Source organism: Lagopus muta, chromosome 1, assembly GCF_023343835.1.
Source record: "Lagopus muta isolate bLagMut1 chromosome 1, bLagMut1 primary, whole genome shotgun sequence".
NCBI classification, from domain to species: Eukaryota; Metazoa; Chordata; class Aves; order Galliformes; family Phasianidae; genus Lagopus; species Lagopus muta.
The window spans coordinates 132,734,012-132,753,061 of record NC_064433.1 but is presented as its reverse complement, the minus strand read 5'-3'; the positions used below and the strand labels follow the sequence as shown (position 1 = coordinate 132,753,061).

The 19,050-nt window shown below is 39.3% G+C and overlaps 1 protein-coding gene across 8 annotated transcripts; it reads right to left on the bottom strand.

The window, feature by feature from the left end:
* Positions 1–131: 131 nt before the first annotated feature.
* Positions 132–16,325, bottom strand: LOC125688318 (interleukin-1 receptor type 1-like). 8 transcript variants are annotated; one of them, XM_048934236.1, is made up of 13 exons: positions 15,878–16,024; positions 14,822–15,006; positions 13,514–13,677; positions 12,608–12,674; positions 9,577–9,826; positions 9,094–9,286; positions 7,974–8,136; positions 6,735–6,800; positions 6,168–6,288; positions 4,069–4,217; positions 3,626–3,769; positions 1,649–1,810; positions 132–1,132 (listed from the first exon to the last, which is right to left on the bottom strand). In XM_048934236.1, exons 3-13 carry the CDS (start codon positions 13,514–13,516, stop codon positions 741–743), a joined length of 1,710 nt encoding a protein of 569 aa, XP_048790193.1. In that variant the 5' UTR covers positions 13,517–13,677; positions 14,822–15,006; positions 15,878–16,024; the 3' UTR covers positions 132–740. The 8 variants fall into 8 exon arrangements, with proteins under 8 accessions (XP_048790193.1, XP_048790192.1, XP_048790189.1 ...); XM_048934235.1 differs by having other exon boundaries at positions 14,826–15,006; XM_048934232.1 differs by lacking the exons at positions 13,514–13,677; positions 15,878–16,024 and adding an exon at positions 16,135–16,325.
* Between the last annotated feature and the right edge of the window lie 2,725 nt (positions 16,326–19,050).

Below are 19,050 nucleotides of genomic sequence, written 5' to 3'. Positions count from 1 at the left end.
AACAGAATGAGAACATGTTTTCCTGAATAGCAACAAAGTCTAGAAAAATTCCATTTTGAAAGAAGTCATAAATATTTTCAGTTTCCTGACCATTTCAAGGGACAAAGTTTAGAAACACTCCACAAACCAGGTATTACAGAATTATTTAATAAATGTGTGAGAATTCATGAATTCCACTCCATTTGTTTAGCATATTTGGTAATCACTGGTTCAACTGAAATGCATGCAGTACTGTGAGGCATTTCAAATCTCCCCAGTATTTCCCTATCCCCTGCAAGAAACAAGGGTAAGGCTTGTTACTCAAGAGTGGACTCCAAAACTTGCACAGTACAGATTTTTACGGTAATGAGGTCAGATAATTGTGGAGGGGCAAAAACAAGAGGAACAGAACTGCTAGGAAAATGCAGTCTACATAAACATCAACAGCAGTTTGAATTAGAAAACAAACAGACCTCACAGTTGATTCTTCAGTGGACATTAAACTAATGTGGATTACCACTCCTGAACAGTATACCAACATCCACAATGCTTAATTCAGGCATAAGCCTGAGTAAGTTGTGTCATTATTTGTAGCTGAAACAGAAACACAGTTGCACAGTTTTCCTTTTAAGGTGTAATTTCAGGAAGGGATGAGCAGCTTTTACTTCTTGACCAAAAAAAGCTCTGTTCGTAATACAAAGAATTTGTGTAGAAAACATATTTCCAAATTACCTTCTCAGTACTATCTTAGTAAGTAGATCTTAATTCCCCTTTGCTGCAGAATTGTTCAAAGTTTGAGGTGACAAATAAACTTCAGAAAAAGACACTTTTTTCTTGGCTGGCATTTGATAGCGCACGTTTTTCCAGAATCTTGTATTTGCTGAACAAGATTTCTCTGAGAAATCTCCTTTCCACTGGATAGCCCCGTGCTTTTGCTTAATATATCTGATTGATTCTGGCATGCTTGTGTAGTCCTGCGTTCCATCCATTTCTATAAGGATCACTTGAGTCTCATCACGGATAAGAGCACTATACAAAGCTAATTGCTGTTCAGAGGCATCTTCCAACTGGATGCAACTAAATGTTTCAGATCCCAAAATAATCATCAGTCTTCTGCTTTGCTTGAAGGTTTCATCAGCAATGCTGACCACAGCTGGAAGTAATGAAGCAACAATCAAAGTTTGTATAGAAAGTTTATTATAAACACAAAGTATTGCACCATCTTTAAATTGCATGTATATAGAAGAGTGACTAGCTCACAGAACTGGAAGGTCTAAGATCTCCAACTGCCATAATCCACTGCACAAAATCACTGAACAAAAATGTTTCCTGCACTTCCCAGGAAGAATTATTATTCAAAAGACCTCAACAGTATTAATAATAATAATAATAATTTTACAGAATAGAGTACTGATTTGCTTACCTTAGAAAGAAAGAGCAGATCCTACCATTATAACAGAACAGAAATTTGATTCAAAAACAACAAGAAAACTAGAAATAAATTGGCCATCAGATAAGAGGTCTAATTTTCCATTAAAAACAAACAAAAAAGAACCTACAGTTTTAAATTTGGTTCATAATAAACGTTTTCCCAGTAGTAAATACAGTCTTCTAACCCTAGAGTAACGTGTAAAAAAGCAATGTATCAACTCTGCTAATTAAATCATACCTTCTCCTGGTAGGTCATCCCTTCCTAATATAAAGAGATTATATCCACATTGTTGCTCTAAAACGTTGGGGAGTATTCTAAGAACAAAGGTTTCCAGACGATAGAAGTTGCTGCCTTCACAGCCTTTTGTGTACAGGACACATGCATCATAGATTTTTCCATCTAATACAAACAAAAAAATTTCTGTTAAAAACTAAAAACCATTCTATATTGCCAAGTTTCATTTTGGATTACTTAAAATATCACAGAATCACAGAATGGCCAGGGTTGGAAGGGACCTCAAGGATCATGAATCTCCAACCCCCTGCCACATGCAGGGCCACCAATCTCCACATTCAATATTAGACCAGGCTGCCCAGGGCCCCATCCAACCTGGCCTTGAACACCTCCAGGGACAGGGCATCCACAACCTCTCTGGGCAGCCTGTTCCAGCACCTCACCACTCTCTCTGTAAAGAACTTCCCCCTGACATCCAACCTAAATCTTCCCTCCCTCAACTTAAAACCATTTCCCCTTGTCCTGCAGTTTTCTACCCTTTCAAGGAGTTGATTCCCCTCCTGTTTGTAGGCTCCCTTTAGGTACTGAAAGGCTGCAATGAGGTCAACTCACAGCCTTCTGTTCTCCAGGCTGAACAAGCCCAGCTCCTTCAGCCTGTCTTTGTAGGGGAGGTGCTCCAGCCCTCTGACCATTTTTGTGGCTCTTCTCTGGACCCTCTCCAACAGCTCTCTGTCTTTCTTGTACTGGGGCTCCAGACCTGGGCACAGTACTGCAGATAGGGCCTCACAAGAGCAGAGTAGAGGGCGACAATCACCTCCCTGTCCCTGCTGGCCACTCCTCCTCTGATGTTATAATAGTTGATTCATAGCTGTCTGGCAGAGTAACAGCAAAGCACTAAAATGCTCTACAGATTAAAAGAAAGAAGATTTGCCACAGAACCTGATCTCTTTTCTCATCATGGGGAGTAATGTGCCAGCAAGAGAGCTGGATGTAGGACCCTGGCGGCTGCAGAAAGAAGCCCCTAAACTGAGAGGAACCAACACATTCATAGTCACAGAATGGCCTGGGCTGAAAAGGACCTCAAAGACCATCTAGTTTCAATCCCCCTGCTGTGGGCAGGGTCAACAACCACTGGACCAGGCTGCCCAGAGCCAAACTTAGTAAGTTAAGTTTGTGACAAATGATGAAACATCATTTCTTTGATCTATTTTTCATTAGAAAAATAGAGTAAGTTTTCCAGGAAAACTGGTACTTTGTTGAAAGTTGAAATGACTTTCATGTGAAAATATTTCAAACTGCCATGAATAAATGTTAACTATATCAATGCACATAATCCGTTCACTTTTGAGCTCTTGGGAATTTGAGACAGTCTAATTCTGAGGGCTGCTCAAGCACAATACATATTATGTTGCACTTATTTCCATTATTCACACCTATCCAGTGTAGCAGTACAACTGCTACAGTAGAAAAACATTAAAAGTATCACAGAAAAGAAAACTAGTAGAATGTAACCATCATAAATTGCTGGATTTATATTTAAAGTTATGTGTAAAAGAGAAAAGTTGGAAGAGGAAAAAAAACACCTCTGCAAATGAAAGTTTCATTTTCAATTTAAATATCTAATATGCATTTTCTACAGCTAGTCTACAGGATGTAGCTCTGCTGACACCTATTGACCACCATCAGTGTGGCCATAAATCTACAAGCAAACAACTTTCTTTGGAAGAAATAGGTGGTTCTTTTTGACCTTAACCTTTTTCTCACCTTAAGTGCCTTAAATATTATGTGTTAGGATTACATATTTCACCTATGTGAATGAAAAGATCTTTCCATACGTATCTGAAACTTCTCAAAGAAATTCCAAATACATTCCATTAAATAATAATATCATTGTTTGGGAGTAATAGCAAATGGAAACAAAAAAAGAAATAAAAAGCAATAGGCTAGTTATACTGACATGCATTGATTACATGCACATACCTTCCTTACTTACAAAGGCACATCCAGAATTACGATACCAAAGCACCAAGTCGATCTTGAAAATCTTATAGATGATCAGAATAATAAACGTTAACAGTAAGAAAGAGACAAACACTCCAGTCAGCCATCTTTGTACATCAGGAACTGCACAAAATATGGTAAGAGTAGAAAGAAAATGTTGGATTTGTCCAAATCTGACCTTTCACACAAATGTAATATACATTTGAGTATCACATTTTTCACTTCCACCTCACTATTATTTTAATAGAGAAAACACTACTACAGTGACTCTTCCCCTCCACACATCTACATGCTTAAATACAGGAAAGTGTAATCCATGCACCTTCTATTGATGTGATATACGAGGATTTGGAACCAAGACCACAATACTTCTACAAATGCCAAGTCAACCGCAAGCCAGAAAAAACAGCATTGTTCCTTACCTTTGTGTTTTAATATAATATAGGATGCAACCTGTCCAAAGGCATTTGAAGCTTGACAGATGAATGGTTGTTCATAATCTTCACTATGCACTTCTGAAATTATGAGCTTCACAGAATACATAGGGCGTCCATCGTAAGCAGTTTCCTCGCTATCCAAAAAGTGACAAACAGAGCCATAAAACCACTCCTTTCTATAAAGATTTCATCACTAACAGGTGCAACATGACAATGGTCATTTCCATCTGCAAATACCAATCACACTTCAGAACAGATGAATAATTGCATTATGTGAGGGAAACCCAATGGTCTCTATGGGCTACAGTACAAAAAATGTATCTTACAGAGATATGCAAACCCATGTTGCAGGTGGTTCTCAGCATCTGTAAAAGTAGGTGGAGCATCCCAGTGCTTGGTGGAAGAGAAGTTCCACAATCTGAAATGCTTAAAAAAAGAAGCCCCAGTACAGGGGCAGAAAAAATGCTAATTTTGCTGCACATTCACTGAGTAACCTGCACTAAGTCTCATGTCTGATGTGCAAAATACGTGACTTTTTAACCAGCACCAAACGAGGGATGTTACTACCTTGTTAACAGTACAGCTCATATGCAAAATTAACTAACTAGTCTACTTAGCCAAATGCTTTTCTTCTCCAAAAATGTACTCTATTACCATTAAAAATGCAAAGTAAAAGTTTGAAATAAATCATAAAGAGCATATATAGAGCATATATAAGATCACATAAAACAACGTGTAAGCAATAGGTCACACGTTGTGACCTGTTGTATCACAAGGAGCTACAAGATATGATTTAGTGGCTTGTGGTAGCAATGGTAATGGGAGGATGCTAGATGATCTTGCAGGTCCTGTCCAAACTTGTGGCTCTATGGTTCTCTGATTCTAGGTCACAGTAGTTTGAACACTAGCATAGGGAGCAAATGAATCAACATCGTTAATACAAATGACTAGACCCAGAAAATACTATGGCTACAAACACAATAAGACAATATTTTAAGTACTAATATAATTATGATAATATTGTAAGACAATCATTTAAGTGCTAGGAAATACAAAATCACTGATGGTTTTTATTATACCATCAGTGGCTGCATGCCTCTGCATAATAGCCCAATTGTTTATAACATTACAATATATGACTTTTGTATAGGGTTTTCTCTCAGCGAGCATTAAAAGAATTCAGCATTTTATTTCCCCTTTTGTTTTATGATGAGGACTTATTTATTTCTATGAACCATAATCTTACATTGAAGATACCATTCACATTGCTCCCTCATAGATGCTGCTTGATAACTTTCATAACATGCTCACATTTTTCCTTCATAGTATCACCAGGAGACAAGGGCTGATGAAAGCTATAGTTTTCAGTTCCTTGGTTCCCAACCACTGATACCTTTTCAGATTGCCTTCTGCTCCAACTGTAAATTGTCTTTTCCAAGTCAAGTCTAATTTCTTTCCCTCCTAGCTCTGCTTAAACTACCTTTCATCCTCAAATTATCTCCCAGTTGCTTTATGCAGTTCATGTCCTCCAAGTCTTCCTCCTAAATCCCAACCCATCACTGGAAATATCTCATCCTTTTCTCCTCTCAATCCACTAAGCTTCAGTACAAATGTCCTCAACAAAGTCTTCTATTAGCTCTCCATCTAATCTCAGTTACACTTCCCTATCTCAAGGCTCTTAAAACTAGAAGTCTAAAGTTCTGCAAAGCACAGGTTCCACCTCTTACAGCCTACCAGACAGGCAGCTGGGAAAAAAAAGAACACAGGAGACAGTCTGAACCTCACATGTTCAGTCTCACTTGAAAGAAGTCTCTGCCAGTCTAGAGCTTGCTCAGTAGAAACAGTATTATAGTTATGAGACCATAAGCCTCTACAGAATACCTTTTTCCATGGCTGGAAATTTAGATAGATTTTTATAATGACTCTAAGAAGCCCAATTTCATGCATCCATGCACCTACTATGTTTCAAGTTTCTACTTCAAAAAGAAAATGAATTGGTAGAGGCAAGCATTGACATGAGTCAGAGGGAGAAATTTCCACTTTTGTTGCCAACCCAGTATTTTCTAATCTGAAAATGTACTTACTTATTGGGCTTTGCAAAAATTCTGCTCACATAAAACACATCAATATACACACCGTTGCCTGTCCAAAACACCTCAAACCCATCAGCACCAGTTGTATTGCAATCCACTGTGACCAGTGAACCTATAAAATTGTGTTACAAAGTGAAAAGTTAATTTTCATGCTCTAATTAAAAGCTATGCAATTCTGTTTATAGACCCCCACTCAGAACACAGGACGGTCCCACAGCCTTTCAGAAAAGTTCCTCTAACAGAGTGTCTATCCATTCAGTAATCTGCATGTTCAAAGAGACTGATATTACAGAAGCCAAATCAGGGACACAGCATCTCCCTCTACAGAGTCACTTTTCCCTGAAGTTTTTCTGCAACTTTGGAAGGAATACTCCTTGCCTCCTTCCTTCCCACCATGAAACAATCTTCCTTTGAGAAAGTAATGTAAAGGAGAAACTGAGCTGGTCACTGAATTAGTTTTTTGCCCAGAGAAAACAAACACACAATGTGGCACTCTTCTTGAGCAAGAATTTTCACTAGGATACAAAATAATATTTTCTTATAGTGAAAAGTACTTACCAAGTTCCACTTCAATTGAGTTGTTCTGTGGATAAGATATTTCTGGGGGCATTTTTGGTGGGCTCACTAACCAAAAGAAAGAAAGTTATTTTCAGAAAAGCAGGGGTGATTGCACCCTGTTAATGCTGCACAACCCAAGGGCAACCTAAACACATCTTGCCCTACAGACAGGGTTGTCAGCAATTTTACTACAGACATCATTCGATATTCAAATCAAGAGTTTTGAACATAGTCTTGTTACTTCTGAGTAGAAGCTCTGTCAGATACCTATAGGACATTCTGGAATATTTCTTATCAGATATTGAAAGCTCAAGGAAACTTCTCTATGCACACACATCAACAAGAAAGTCATAAAGCATCCTGATGTGAAACACAGGTTGCCATAGATACACCCTTCCCTGCCACAGATACATCCCTCCCTTCCTCCTCTTATAACTGTGTCTGTGTTATTGGTTGGACCACAAATCACCCATTTTAGTGCAAACTTGCTCAGCTGAAGTCTTTGAGCAACTGAGATCCTTTCAGGCATTAACAGCAAAATTATATGTTTGAGTTATATGTCTGCTTTAGTGAGCTGCTGACGCTGAAAACTACACTGAGAGAGAAGTCTAAAGGGCAGGTTTTAAAAAACAGCCAGCCATAAGTCAGTCACTTCTGGCTATCCATTCCTCATATTTTGTTTATTCACATCATATAAACATGACATTTATATCACATATTCACAACACATAAATATAGATACATATATATGTAAACATACATATACATACAGAGAAACACACACAAAAACCAGAGCATCAGATGGGAATGCAATAGATGAGTAGACCTGAAAATGTGTTTCAGTGGGAATGTAAAAAACTGTACAAAAAATGAAGGAAATAGAACACATTAAACCAAGATATCACTACAGTTTGTCTTGGTTTAACTGGTTGCTCTTGTGGTAAGGGGATGATGTAAAAGAGAGAGAAGTAAGATGGGCAGGATAGAGCAGGTGTAATGGGACCTATTTAGGGACCTCAGCAGCTGGCCCATTAACCAAAGCATTGATGTACTGCAATTCTGATCCCATGTTCAATCACCAACACGGTAACAACAGAAAAACTTCAGCAAGCATTTCTTTTCATCTAAGTAAGGGGCAAAGCAATAGCCTACAGCTTACCTATACACAAATTGAATTTTTAGCTGCAATTAGAAACCTGGACAAAATTTTGGAGAGTCACAGTGAATTTATCTGCTTACCTTCTACAATCAGTCTTATGTCTCGTGCAATGTCATATTGCTTTCCATTATAGGTATATGTCGTTTTGCATGTATAGTTTCCTTGATCTTGCACAGTCACATTGAAAATCACAAGGTCGCTGTTTAAGAAGGCAAATCTTTTTCCTTCCAGTAGCTGACAGTCCTAAACATACAAAGAACTCCGTTAATTCATGTCACTTTCCATAGTTTGTCTCTCTTGAACATACCAAACTTTCAGTGGACCACAACATAGGGATGGATGCCTTGTGGAGTGGGAGGAAGAGGAAGAGGACTGGAATCAAAAGGAAAACACGCTTTGTTTTGGCTCTGAGTTTTTAATTCACAGATATACCTATACATTTCCTACAGAAAAAAAAAAAAAAAGAGAGATGTAAGGAAATGTGATATAAGGGCCAGGATTTTAAAAGTATTAATTGACAAAGAATTACTCAATAATTAAACTTTATTTTTTCAATTACTTAAATACAGTACCTTATGGACTGCACAAGCACAAGAAGAAGGCAATACACTCTTAACAGAACAAGACTTTAAATACTTACGAACCACATGAAATAACATTTATTTGATGGAGCAATACTGAATGCACAGTGGATATGCTGTCTCTCACAAATTACATACTAAATCCGTTTCCAAACAAAAGAAATGGATGTTTTGCTAGCACGTATAAAGGTGCCATCTAGTGGATATACGGGTTAACATTTCCTACATTTAAACTGAATTTCTACTCTGCTACTCAAAAAAAAAACTGTATACACCTTTACAAGGTGAAATGCCTTAATTCCCTCATCCAATTTTTTTTAAAGCTTTTTTTTTTTAACATTTATAATAAATCTGTAATTTTTCTACTACAATTCATAAACATCAGTTACTTGTATTTTAAATAACTGACCACTGTGACAGTTCTAATCACTGGAACAGGTTGCCCAAGGAGGCTGTGGATGCCCCATTCCTGGAGGCATTCAAGGCCAGGCTGGATGTGGCTCTGGGCAGCCTGGTCTGGTGGTTGGCGACTCTGCACATAGCAGGGGGGTTGAAATTAAATGATCATTATGGTCCTTTTCAACCCAGGCCATTCTATGATAAAACGGGCTGTTTTTACCTTATACCAATGAACAGGTAGAATATTTTCCTCATTCCTGAAGTGATCCAAGTGTGGACACACAAGCTTTGCAGATGATGAAGTGAATACCACCTCCTCTACAGCAAATTTTTCATTTAAGCATAAGCCATTGGTCCTCTCAAAAACTGTTACTTCTGTAGACATTTTGCTGCAGCTTGTCAAATTCCTGCAACTAATATAATTAAATTAAATTAGATACTTGACATATTTTCCAACTTGAAAATACGCAGTATTCTTTTTGGAGAAGAAAGAGAGGACCAGAACTGTACAAATCCTTTTACAAGTTTTACCAAGTAGAGAAAAAAAAAAAAAAAAAGCACTTCCATTCCCCAACATAAAGTCAGTTTTAGTGAACATACTCTCTCAAATAGCATTTCTCTTGCCCCCAAAACCTATTTTCTTTCTAAAAGTTATTCTCTTTGCAACACATTTCTATAGCAATGTAATTTTTTTAACCTTCACCTTACGACACATTCATAATTTCCAGAATCTTCTAATATTGCAGGGAGAAACCAAATTAAACTCTTCTGCTGATGAATTCTAGAAAGTTTGTCTCTAGGCACTGCAGTTTGGTTACCAACTTTATACCATGTTAAGTTGCAGTCTCCACTTTTAAAATTGAAGCTCTTTTCCAGTGAACATTTAATAACAAGAGGCTGCCCATCAGGCACAAGACTATGCTTGAACATCACATCATAAGCTCCGCATTTCTCTAAAGGAAAGAGATAAACATTAAAGAAAATCTCAAACAATGTGAAACAAAACACTGAACTTGCTTCTTGATCATACTTACAAAGTGTATTGAGTTTCCACCTTCATTCTTAAGTCATCTAACAATACTGTCTCAACCTTGTGTCTTCAGAGTTCAAAGCATTATTGAATAATATACTTATATAGTTATGCCATTGAAATGAAATGCTGTTTTCTGAATATAAACTTTACACTCAACAGGATCTCTTTGTTTGCATAGACTATCATTTGTCTGCTTTATTTCAGAAGCATATGATTAGAGTACTCGTATTTCTCCAGGCTGTTCCAAGAACACACACACGTGGATGCACAAATTTCACATTCAGTGTCTTTATTTATTACTTTCACTTATCTATAGTTGAAGTAAATCCTGCAGTACTCAGATATCCTAAGGGGACACAGAAAGTTAAAGTTCTAGTTGCACAAATCACAGAATGGCCAGGGTTGGAAGGGACCTCAAGGATCATGAATCTCCAACCCCCTTGCCACATGCAGGGCCACCAACCTCCCCATTTAATACTAGACCAGGCTGCCCAGGGCCCCCATCCAACCTGGCCTTGAACATCTCCAGGGATGGGGCATCCACAACCTCTCTGGGCAGCCTGTTCCAGCACCTCCAGTCTCTGGGTAAAGAATTTCCCCCTGATGTTCGACCTAAATCTCCCCTCCCTCAACTTCAAACCATTTCCCCTCGTCCTACACATATCAACCGTTTCAAAGAGTTGATTCCCCTCCCTTCTGTAGGCTCCCTTTAGGTACTGAAAGGCTGCAAATATTAAACTTGCAAAGAAAATTTCAACTCACCCCTTGCTTCATGAGAAATTATTCAAATGCTTAGCAATGAACTCATTTTCTTTCCCTGAATCCAGGAAGATTTACAAGGGAAAAAGCAACACCAGGAGATTTTGTCAGTACAGTGAAAATAGGCACCAATTGTGAATATACTGATCACATTCCAGAGTCAGTACTCTCATTTCATTACAATAGAAGAACAACCAGACATGGCCATCAAAGTTTTTGTGCAGCCCAAAATTCTTGCCTTCTAACATTTCACTGGAAAGCATGCATTTCTTGTTATGAGAAATGGCAACCTAAACATTCCCTTATTTGCCTTCTCTGTAGTATTAATTATTTTTCAGACCTCTATCAGATACCACATCTTTACCTCAGACTCTTCATTTATTTAATGACATCTCATACAGAGGCCATCCACTTCAAAGAATATTGTCACTCATCTCTTTACTTTCTCTTAACATAATCTTTCTGAGATGGAATAATCAGAATTGTAGTTTAATTGCTGCACATTAACTATGGTGTTATCCTGTAGCATAAAAAAGCTTCACCTTCTACTCTTTCCCAAGAATTCTGGTTTTCTTTTTCTTTTCACCATCAGTGAAGATAGAGCTAATGCTTCCAGAGAGTGTTCATACATGTTGAAGTACCATTCTCCTCAAGTACTTCTATCAGTACCTGAAGGGGGCTGACAGAAAAGCTGGGGAGGGACTTTTTACAATGACATGTAGCAACAGGATGAAGGGAAATGGTTTTAAATTGGAAGAGAGTAGATTTAAACTAGATATTAGGAAGGAATTCTTTACTGTGAGGGTGGTGAGACAGTGGAATAGGTTCTCCAGTGAGGTTGCGGATGCCCACTCCCTGAAAGTATTCAAGGCCAGGCTGGATGGGGCTTTGAGCAACCTGGTCTGAGGTGTCACTGCCTATAGCAGGGGGTTGAAACTAGATGATCGTAAAGGTCTCTTTCAACCCAAACCATTCTATGATTCTAAGAAGATTAGAACTACAATTCCTTTAATCAGTTCATACACCAGAAGGTTACATTGTCATTCAGAGGAATCTCAACAGGCTGGAGATATGGGCTCAGAGAAACCTCATGGCAGTTCAACAAAGGGAAATGCAAAGTTTTGCATAGGAGGAGAAATCCCCCAGGCACCAGCACACACTGGAGACTACCCAGGAAAGCAGCTGACCATAAGCCAGCAACACTCCATTACAGTAAAGGTGGCTTAAAGGTGTCCTGAGCTGCATTAGGAAGAGCATCATCCACAGGATGAAGGAGACCAATCTTCCCTCATTCAGCACTGGTGGGACAAATCTGGAGTGGGACTTCCTAGCATAAGACATGGCTTTATTGGAGTGAATGCAGCTCAGGGCCACCCAGATTATTAGGAGAGTGGAACTCTTTCAGACAAAGGCAGGCTGAGAGAGCTGGAACTGTTCAGCCTGGAGAAGATGATCAGTAGTGGGACAGATCCTTATCAGTGTGCAAATGTATACCTCTGATGAAAGACAATGAAGATGAGGGAGCCACATCCTTCACAGCAGTGCTCCCTGACAGGACAAGATACAAGGGGCTTACGTTGTGAGATTCCATCTGAACACAAGAAAACTTTTTTTTTTTTTTTTTTTTTAAACAGAGAGGTTGATCAAACACTGTGGAGATGCTCATGGCCCTGAACAGCTCTGTGGTCATTGTTCTTTGAGCAATTAGGTTGAATTAAATGTTCTCAAGAGGTGTCTTCCAACTTAAGTGTTATGTAGTTGCTACACATAATGTCACATTTTACATGTTTTATAGGCTTCTGCTTTCAGAACTATTTAAAAAACCTCACTGACATGCACAGCCATTTGTACAAAAAACAAACAAACAAACAACAAAACAGTATTACTTGTGTGAAAAATTAAATTTCAGAATAAGACATTCTGTAGTCACCAATTAACTCACCTGCAATAATTAAAGAAAGAAATGCTGTTGTGATCTTACAGGAAAGTATTTTTGCTGTCATGTTTCCCTACAGAAAAGGAAAGAAACTCTTAAATTAGGGCTTTCCAAGATAAACTTCTACAGATGAAAATCCACACGTGCATTACAGTTTCTACTACCAATTTGGTGTCTTTTATAAACTGTACTTTTCTTACACTAGGTTTTCAACATGAGTTACATGGTGTAGCATAGTAAAAGGAACTATCTGCCTTACAGGAAAACACAATCACCTCCAGGATTAAAAAGCAACAATTACAGAGCCATCCCACTACAAAACATGTATTTTCTTAGAACTGGAAAGCTAACTTCTGAGTGAACATAAAGGGGAAGTATATGTAAGAACATCTGTACCAGCAAGATCAAAGCCCCCTCTTAAAGCAGCATTCTGTGTCAAGTTGTGGTCAATAGCAGATGACTTGAGAACAAAAGTGCAAAAGAATGAGAATATACAGACATTCCTCTCAGTCTCCCTCACTTCATCAATTTATGACATTGCAGTTAGTTTCTCAATAGCTGGTAGCCCTCAGTAGATTCTTTCCCAAGAATGTAGTGTAACACCCTCTGAGCTCAGAAACATCCTTTGGCAAAGAGCCCTGAAGTTCATATACTGACACAGAAAGCACAGGAATAGCCTTTGCTTATTTTGAGCATGTTACCTGCTCATCTCACCTGACAGCCCCCATTGATTGTACTAGAAGAATGAAGAAAAAAAAAACGAGTGAATATTTCCTGTTGTGCATGTGAGACACTTGGGATTTTGTACATCTCCAGTAAGCTTCTTCCCAGTTCTTGTTTCCCTGGGCTCATCTCAGTCTCTTTAACTGACCCTTAGATGGAACCTGATTTCACACTTCTGGTCATCTTTACCATTCTCTTCTGTATCTCCCTGGAGATCTCCAGAAGCCACCTGGATGTAGGCCTGGGCGCTCTAATGTGGGTGACCTAGCTGAAGCAGAGGTTGGACGAGGTGACCACCAGAACTCCTTCCCCACCTCAACTATTTCCAGTTCTCCAGGTACACGACAGCTTGTCTGAGAGGAGGAAGGGAGACCAGAAATGGCATCCAGTCTTCAAAATATTTGTGCCGTATGGATCAATAAAGCAAATCTATGATGTGTTCTATACTACTTCATAGTAATTTATCAACACTTTTGCTAGTTCCATTTTCACAAGTTTCCACACAGCTACCTGCTGCAGATACCTATTTTTTTACAAGACTATAAAAGCAAAAACGCAGTCATTCAAATTGAAGAACAGTCTACATAATTCTGTCCTGTTAAAAATCTTCACCAGCTATCACCAGCTAAAGATGACACTTCCAGCTGCTGTGTCTTTCTTCACAAAACTGACTCAGGAGCATGCCACACATTGAGTCATACTCACTGCTTCTTGCAGTGCCTGCTTTCCTTCTTCCCCTTCTTTTCCCTACCTCCTCGCTGCAAATTTCTGCTCTAATTACCAGGCACGTCATTTCTTGCTTAGCTCATAAGGAGGGGTGTCGTCCCTCAAAAGAATGCTGAACATAACAAGAAACACACTAGGCTCCAAATCGCTAGAGGGAGTTCACGTGTGTTTGTACAAAAACTTTCTTCACAAATTGTAACAGACAATAATCCTTAAATTTTCTATACTTAAATTTTAAAGAAGATGACAATGCTTTAATGGAAACAGGTTAAAGAGAAATGAGGACTGAATGGACTTCAGTAATGACCAGGTATTTTCTTTATAACTTTTTCATGATCAGCTCTTCAAAAGTTCTGTTTATTACTGTGTTACTTTACTTTATCGTTCTTCCTCAAATTCTTTCCCAAGCAGTTTTTTGCCCCCAAGAGTGGACATGGAAACTATACAAAAGTAATATTTTTCCATGTTCTGAAGAACTATTCTTCAGAATCTATTTCTCTATAAATTCTGTTTCTTTCTAAATACTTCAATTTTTAACTTATCTTGTTGCCAACACAGAATTGCTGCAAATACATAGCACTATGTAAAACCAGTCAAATGAACTCTTCTGAGGAGACCCACACTTGTATCTGACTTTTCATAAAGAAAAAAAATCATGTATATGGAAGTTACAAATGACAAGAAAACTAGGCTCTGCTCTGTACATCTCTTTGCATAAGTCATAATGAAAATAATAAACTATGACTGCAGAGTCAAGTGAAAATGTCTTACCCACCATATTCTGCCATGACAAAGAGATAAATTTCTTCCTTTTCTCAGCCATTTTGTCCACATCTTGCAATTGACCTATACAGGTTTATTGTTCAGGATAGCAACCAGTTGGTGCTACCTTTGCCCAAATTTTCCAGAGGAGAAAAAACTCCTTGTATCCAAGGCCATGCCCACAGAGTTTCAGCCTGGAAGAAAAAAATCTCATCAGTTGAGGCAAAGAAGGTACTTTGACTGCCTTATTCAAACACATGGATAGATTAAAAAGTGCAACAACCACAAGTTGTTGCACAAACAAGTCCACAACCCCTTGGCAGCCTGTTTTGGTGTCTGTCACCTTTACCATGAAGAAGTTCTTATGCACATTTGTATGGAGCTTCCTATGCTTCAGTTTGTGGCCGCTTCCCCTTTTCCTATTACCACACACCATTAAAAAGAGATTGGCCACGTCCCTTTGCCTCCCTCACCTTAGATATTTATAGACATTGATCAGATCCCCTCTGTTTTCTTTTCTCAAGGCTGACCAGACCCCTATCTGGAAGATGCTCCAGGCCTTTTATCATCTTTGCGGTGCTTTGCTGGACTATCTCCAGGAGATCCATGTCTTTTTTGTACTGGGAAGCCCAGAACTGAACACAATGCCTCCAGGTGAGGCCTCATCAGGGCAGAGTAGAGAACTAACAGACATTTCTTTTACATAAATCATTCAACATGCGTACCTTATCTGCTTCTCTTGACTACAAGGTATGCTATGAGTCTTCACAAGAGCTTATCAAGCCTCTCCCCTCTAATACAGGAAAAATGGTTGTGACAAACCCCTGCGTTCTTTCCCTGCTGTTACACACACAAGAGCTGTGTCAGCACCCCTATACGGAGCCAGTTACAGAACTGAGGGTCTCGCCCCCATCTACTTTTAGCCGTTATTCCATGAACCACCGACACCCCATTACCACACGTGGATCTAAAACAACCCAGATCGGGATGGCAGCTTCCCTCCCGCCCAGCGCAGTGACAGATTCCCACCTCGAAAAAGCCCTTCGGCTGAAGCCCCGCAGCTACCTGCCTTCCGCTGGGCTCCCGGCCCGGCCGTACGGAGCTGATAGAGGCGGAAAAGCCCCGTGTCGCGGCAGCAGCAGCCGGAGAAACCTCCCGTACCCTGGCTGTGCTGATGAGGCGGCCCCACGTCAGCTCTGAGTTTCCCTCCCCTCCCCTCCCGGCGTGCGATTGCCTCAGCTGCGATCGCAACAAGCCATCACTCGTTGATTTGCTTTTGATTTTTTTCTTTTCTTTTCTTTCTTTCTTTCTTTAGAGCTTACTAAGCTTGTTGCTGCCCTGAGAGCGCTGCACCAGGGTTCTTCGGTTCTCTGCTTCACTCACGTACCGCTGCTGGAATAAGAAGCGTGAACAAAATCACACGGGCATTCTAACACTGTGCTGTCACTGACTGAACTACCCAAAAACAAACAGCAAGGCAGAGCAAAGGTTCCTCCCAAAGCGAGCAGAAATCTGGGCTCTGTGGAACTGCTAAGACAGGTTCTCATCCCTGCTAGAAGTACTGTGTAAGCACGTTTGCTACGCCAGCTACAAAGTTCTCCATGGAGAATAATCCTCTCCTACTCCTCCCTCCATGCTTTTTCAGGTACTATTTCTAAGTTGTATTTACCAAATATAAACGTAATCTAATCTGCCATCGTGCTCACCGCATGATAACCACAGATAAGAGTTTACGCCCTGCTATGCCTGCGCATGTTGTCCTCCACCAAAGCAAGGGATGTGGTGATAGAAGGAGGCACGCTGTGACACGTGCTGGATCAGTAGGCTGAGGCCAACTGTATGAGGTTCAGCAAGATCAAGAGCAGCAACCAGGTCCTGCGCTTTGGTCTCAGCAACCCTAGGCAACACTGCAGGCTTAGGGCACAGTGGCTGGAAGATTGTATGAAGGAAAAGCATCTGGGGGTGCTGGTTGACAGCCAGCTAAACATGAGTAGTGTGCCCAGGTGGCCAAGAAGGACGATGGCTCTCGTGGTTTGTATCAGAAATAGTGCAGTCAGCAGGAGCAAGAATATTCACTTACATATGGGTGGGAATGAAGCTGCCTGGCAATAACGTTGGGTGGACACCATGTCCTGAACACCTGCTTGATTTACCCTGCAAAAATCAAGGTGATGCTTACTTGTATAGGTCTAACCTTGGGCACTAGCACAAGGCATTCTTGACCTTTGGAGTTTTTTTAGGGGTAGGGGAATATTTCTTTTTGTTTGTTTGCTTTTAGGACTTCTGGCATTGGCAAGCAAATGTAATTGCTATTTTTAAAAAGGAAATTACAGAATTCTATACACTTTGTGTTATGTGGTGCTGGTAAATCCCTTCCACATGAAAAGAGACTATAGTCACACAATATCTCTAAAGCACCCAGAAGAGTTTTTAGGGCAAAACTATATAGTTTGTACCCAATCACAGTCAACTATCTCTTTCTCAAAAGAAACTGAGCAGAGCAAATCTAAAGCTAGCAGAAGTTTAAAGCCCTTTATGTATATTTTTCTGCAACTTTAACCTTTGCTAAAGACATTCAGAATATCCTTACACATATGATAGTATAAACTTGTTGAGTCTACAGGAAAATATATCACAAAATGTCATTGCAGTTAGTTACCTAGATACGATTAAAGCTGCAGGAAACAGGCTTTCTTAATATTGTTCATCCAAACTCAGCTTATTAAGAATGTCAAAGCTGTCTAAATGTTCTTTCATTGCTAAGAATGTGTAATTCCATTTTAATGAACAATTCCACAATGAGCAACTGGCTTAAGCATTTACATCCATTTTGCAGGAATATTTCTGCACTCATGGTGTGGTAATTAAACATCTTGCAGTTACAATTTATTCACTAGTAGAGCATAGAAAGTCATTTGTTCTTCTGGTAAGTACATATCCAGTTTCTAACAAAGGAGCTGGGGCCTCTTTTTATAGCAAATCTGTCCTTTTCTTCCCTCTCACAGAAAACAATTTATTGATTTTCACCCCTTCAACAAATCTACATCCTCTCTCTTTACCTGCACAAGTGTGAAGCTTAAAACTCACCTTGAGGAATTTGTTTTGGCAAAAAACATTTCAGAATTGAGACATGAAACTAACAAGACCCATTTTCAAGCTCATAACCATGAGAAGTGACAAAAATAAGGCAGAGCTCATATTTAAGGTAAATTAAAACACTGAATAAGATGCTCTTTAGCTCAAAAATGCCCAGTTAAATAGGCCTTCAGTGCAATCAGAATGAAAAAAAGAATTACATGTGGCCCCAAAAACAATTTAAGCTTTCCACTTGCTTTGAGAAGAGTATTGGCAACTAGGTGAGAAGGCAGCAGAGCTAATAGAAATGAAGACACAATCCCAGAAATTATGATAACTAAGAAGAAAGCAAAATGCTAAGTTTTCCACATATTTCGCTCAGGGAGGCAAAACTATTTCTATCCCAAATTCTAGAGTAACCAACATATGGAATTACAGATCCAGCAGCTAGCAATCTTTAAAGACAGCAAGATCTGCTTCAAGAAACAGCATCTTTCTGTGGACCATCTAAAATAGTTTTAGGAGCAGACAAGCTTTTCAGCATTAAAAAAGTACGCACAATACAATTGGAGAACAGAAAAACATCTGACACCAAATAAATATTCAAAATTAATTTGTAAGGTGCAAGAAAATATATGTCACTTAGATAGTTTAAAATAGGAATCCAATAACTGGAAAACAGAAATGGACTGTCACAGTGTTCAGTCACATCACGTTATGCTGTTTTTTATTTCTCTTTGATATCCTTATCACTTTCATCTTGGAAATCAATTATCAAGATAGAGCAGGAAAAGCTGGGTTGCACTGCAAAACCTGACTGCAAGGCTGGCTGTGAAGCAGCTCATGGAAAGCTGGAGCAGATACTTTAAAAGGGAACAGCTAAAGTATGGTGGTAGTTAGTGTCACAGGGATCTTGCCATGGGATCAGCCATTGCTTTCACATCAATGTTTTTATTAGTGCTCTCAGCACAACACACAGAAGTTTTCTGTGTGATTTATGTGTCACAAAAGCTGAAAGAGAATTGTGTGAGGCCTGGCTCATAATAGTGTTTGCTTATGCTCCTCGTACATGCAGAAGTGACACCACTAGTTTCTTATACAAAAATAACTACTTGCAATCCAGAAACACAGATTAAGGAGAAAATCCAAGTCACCAGTTGAGT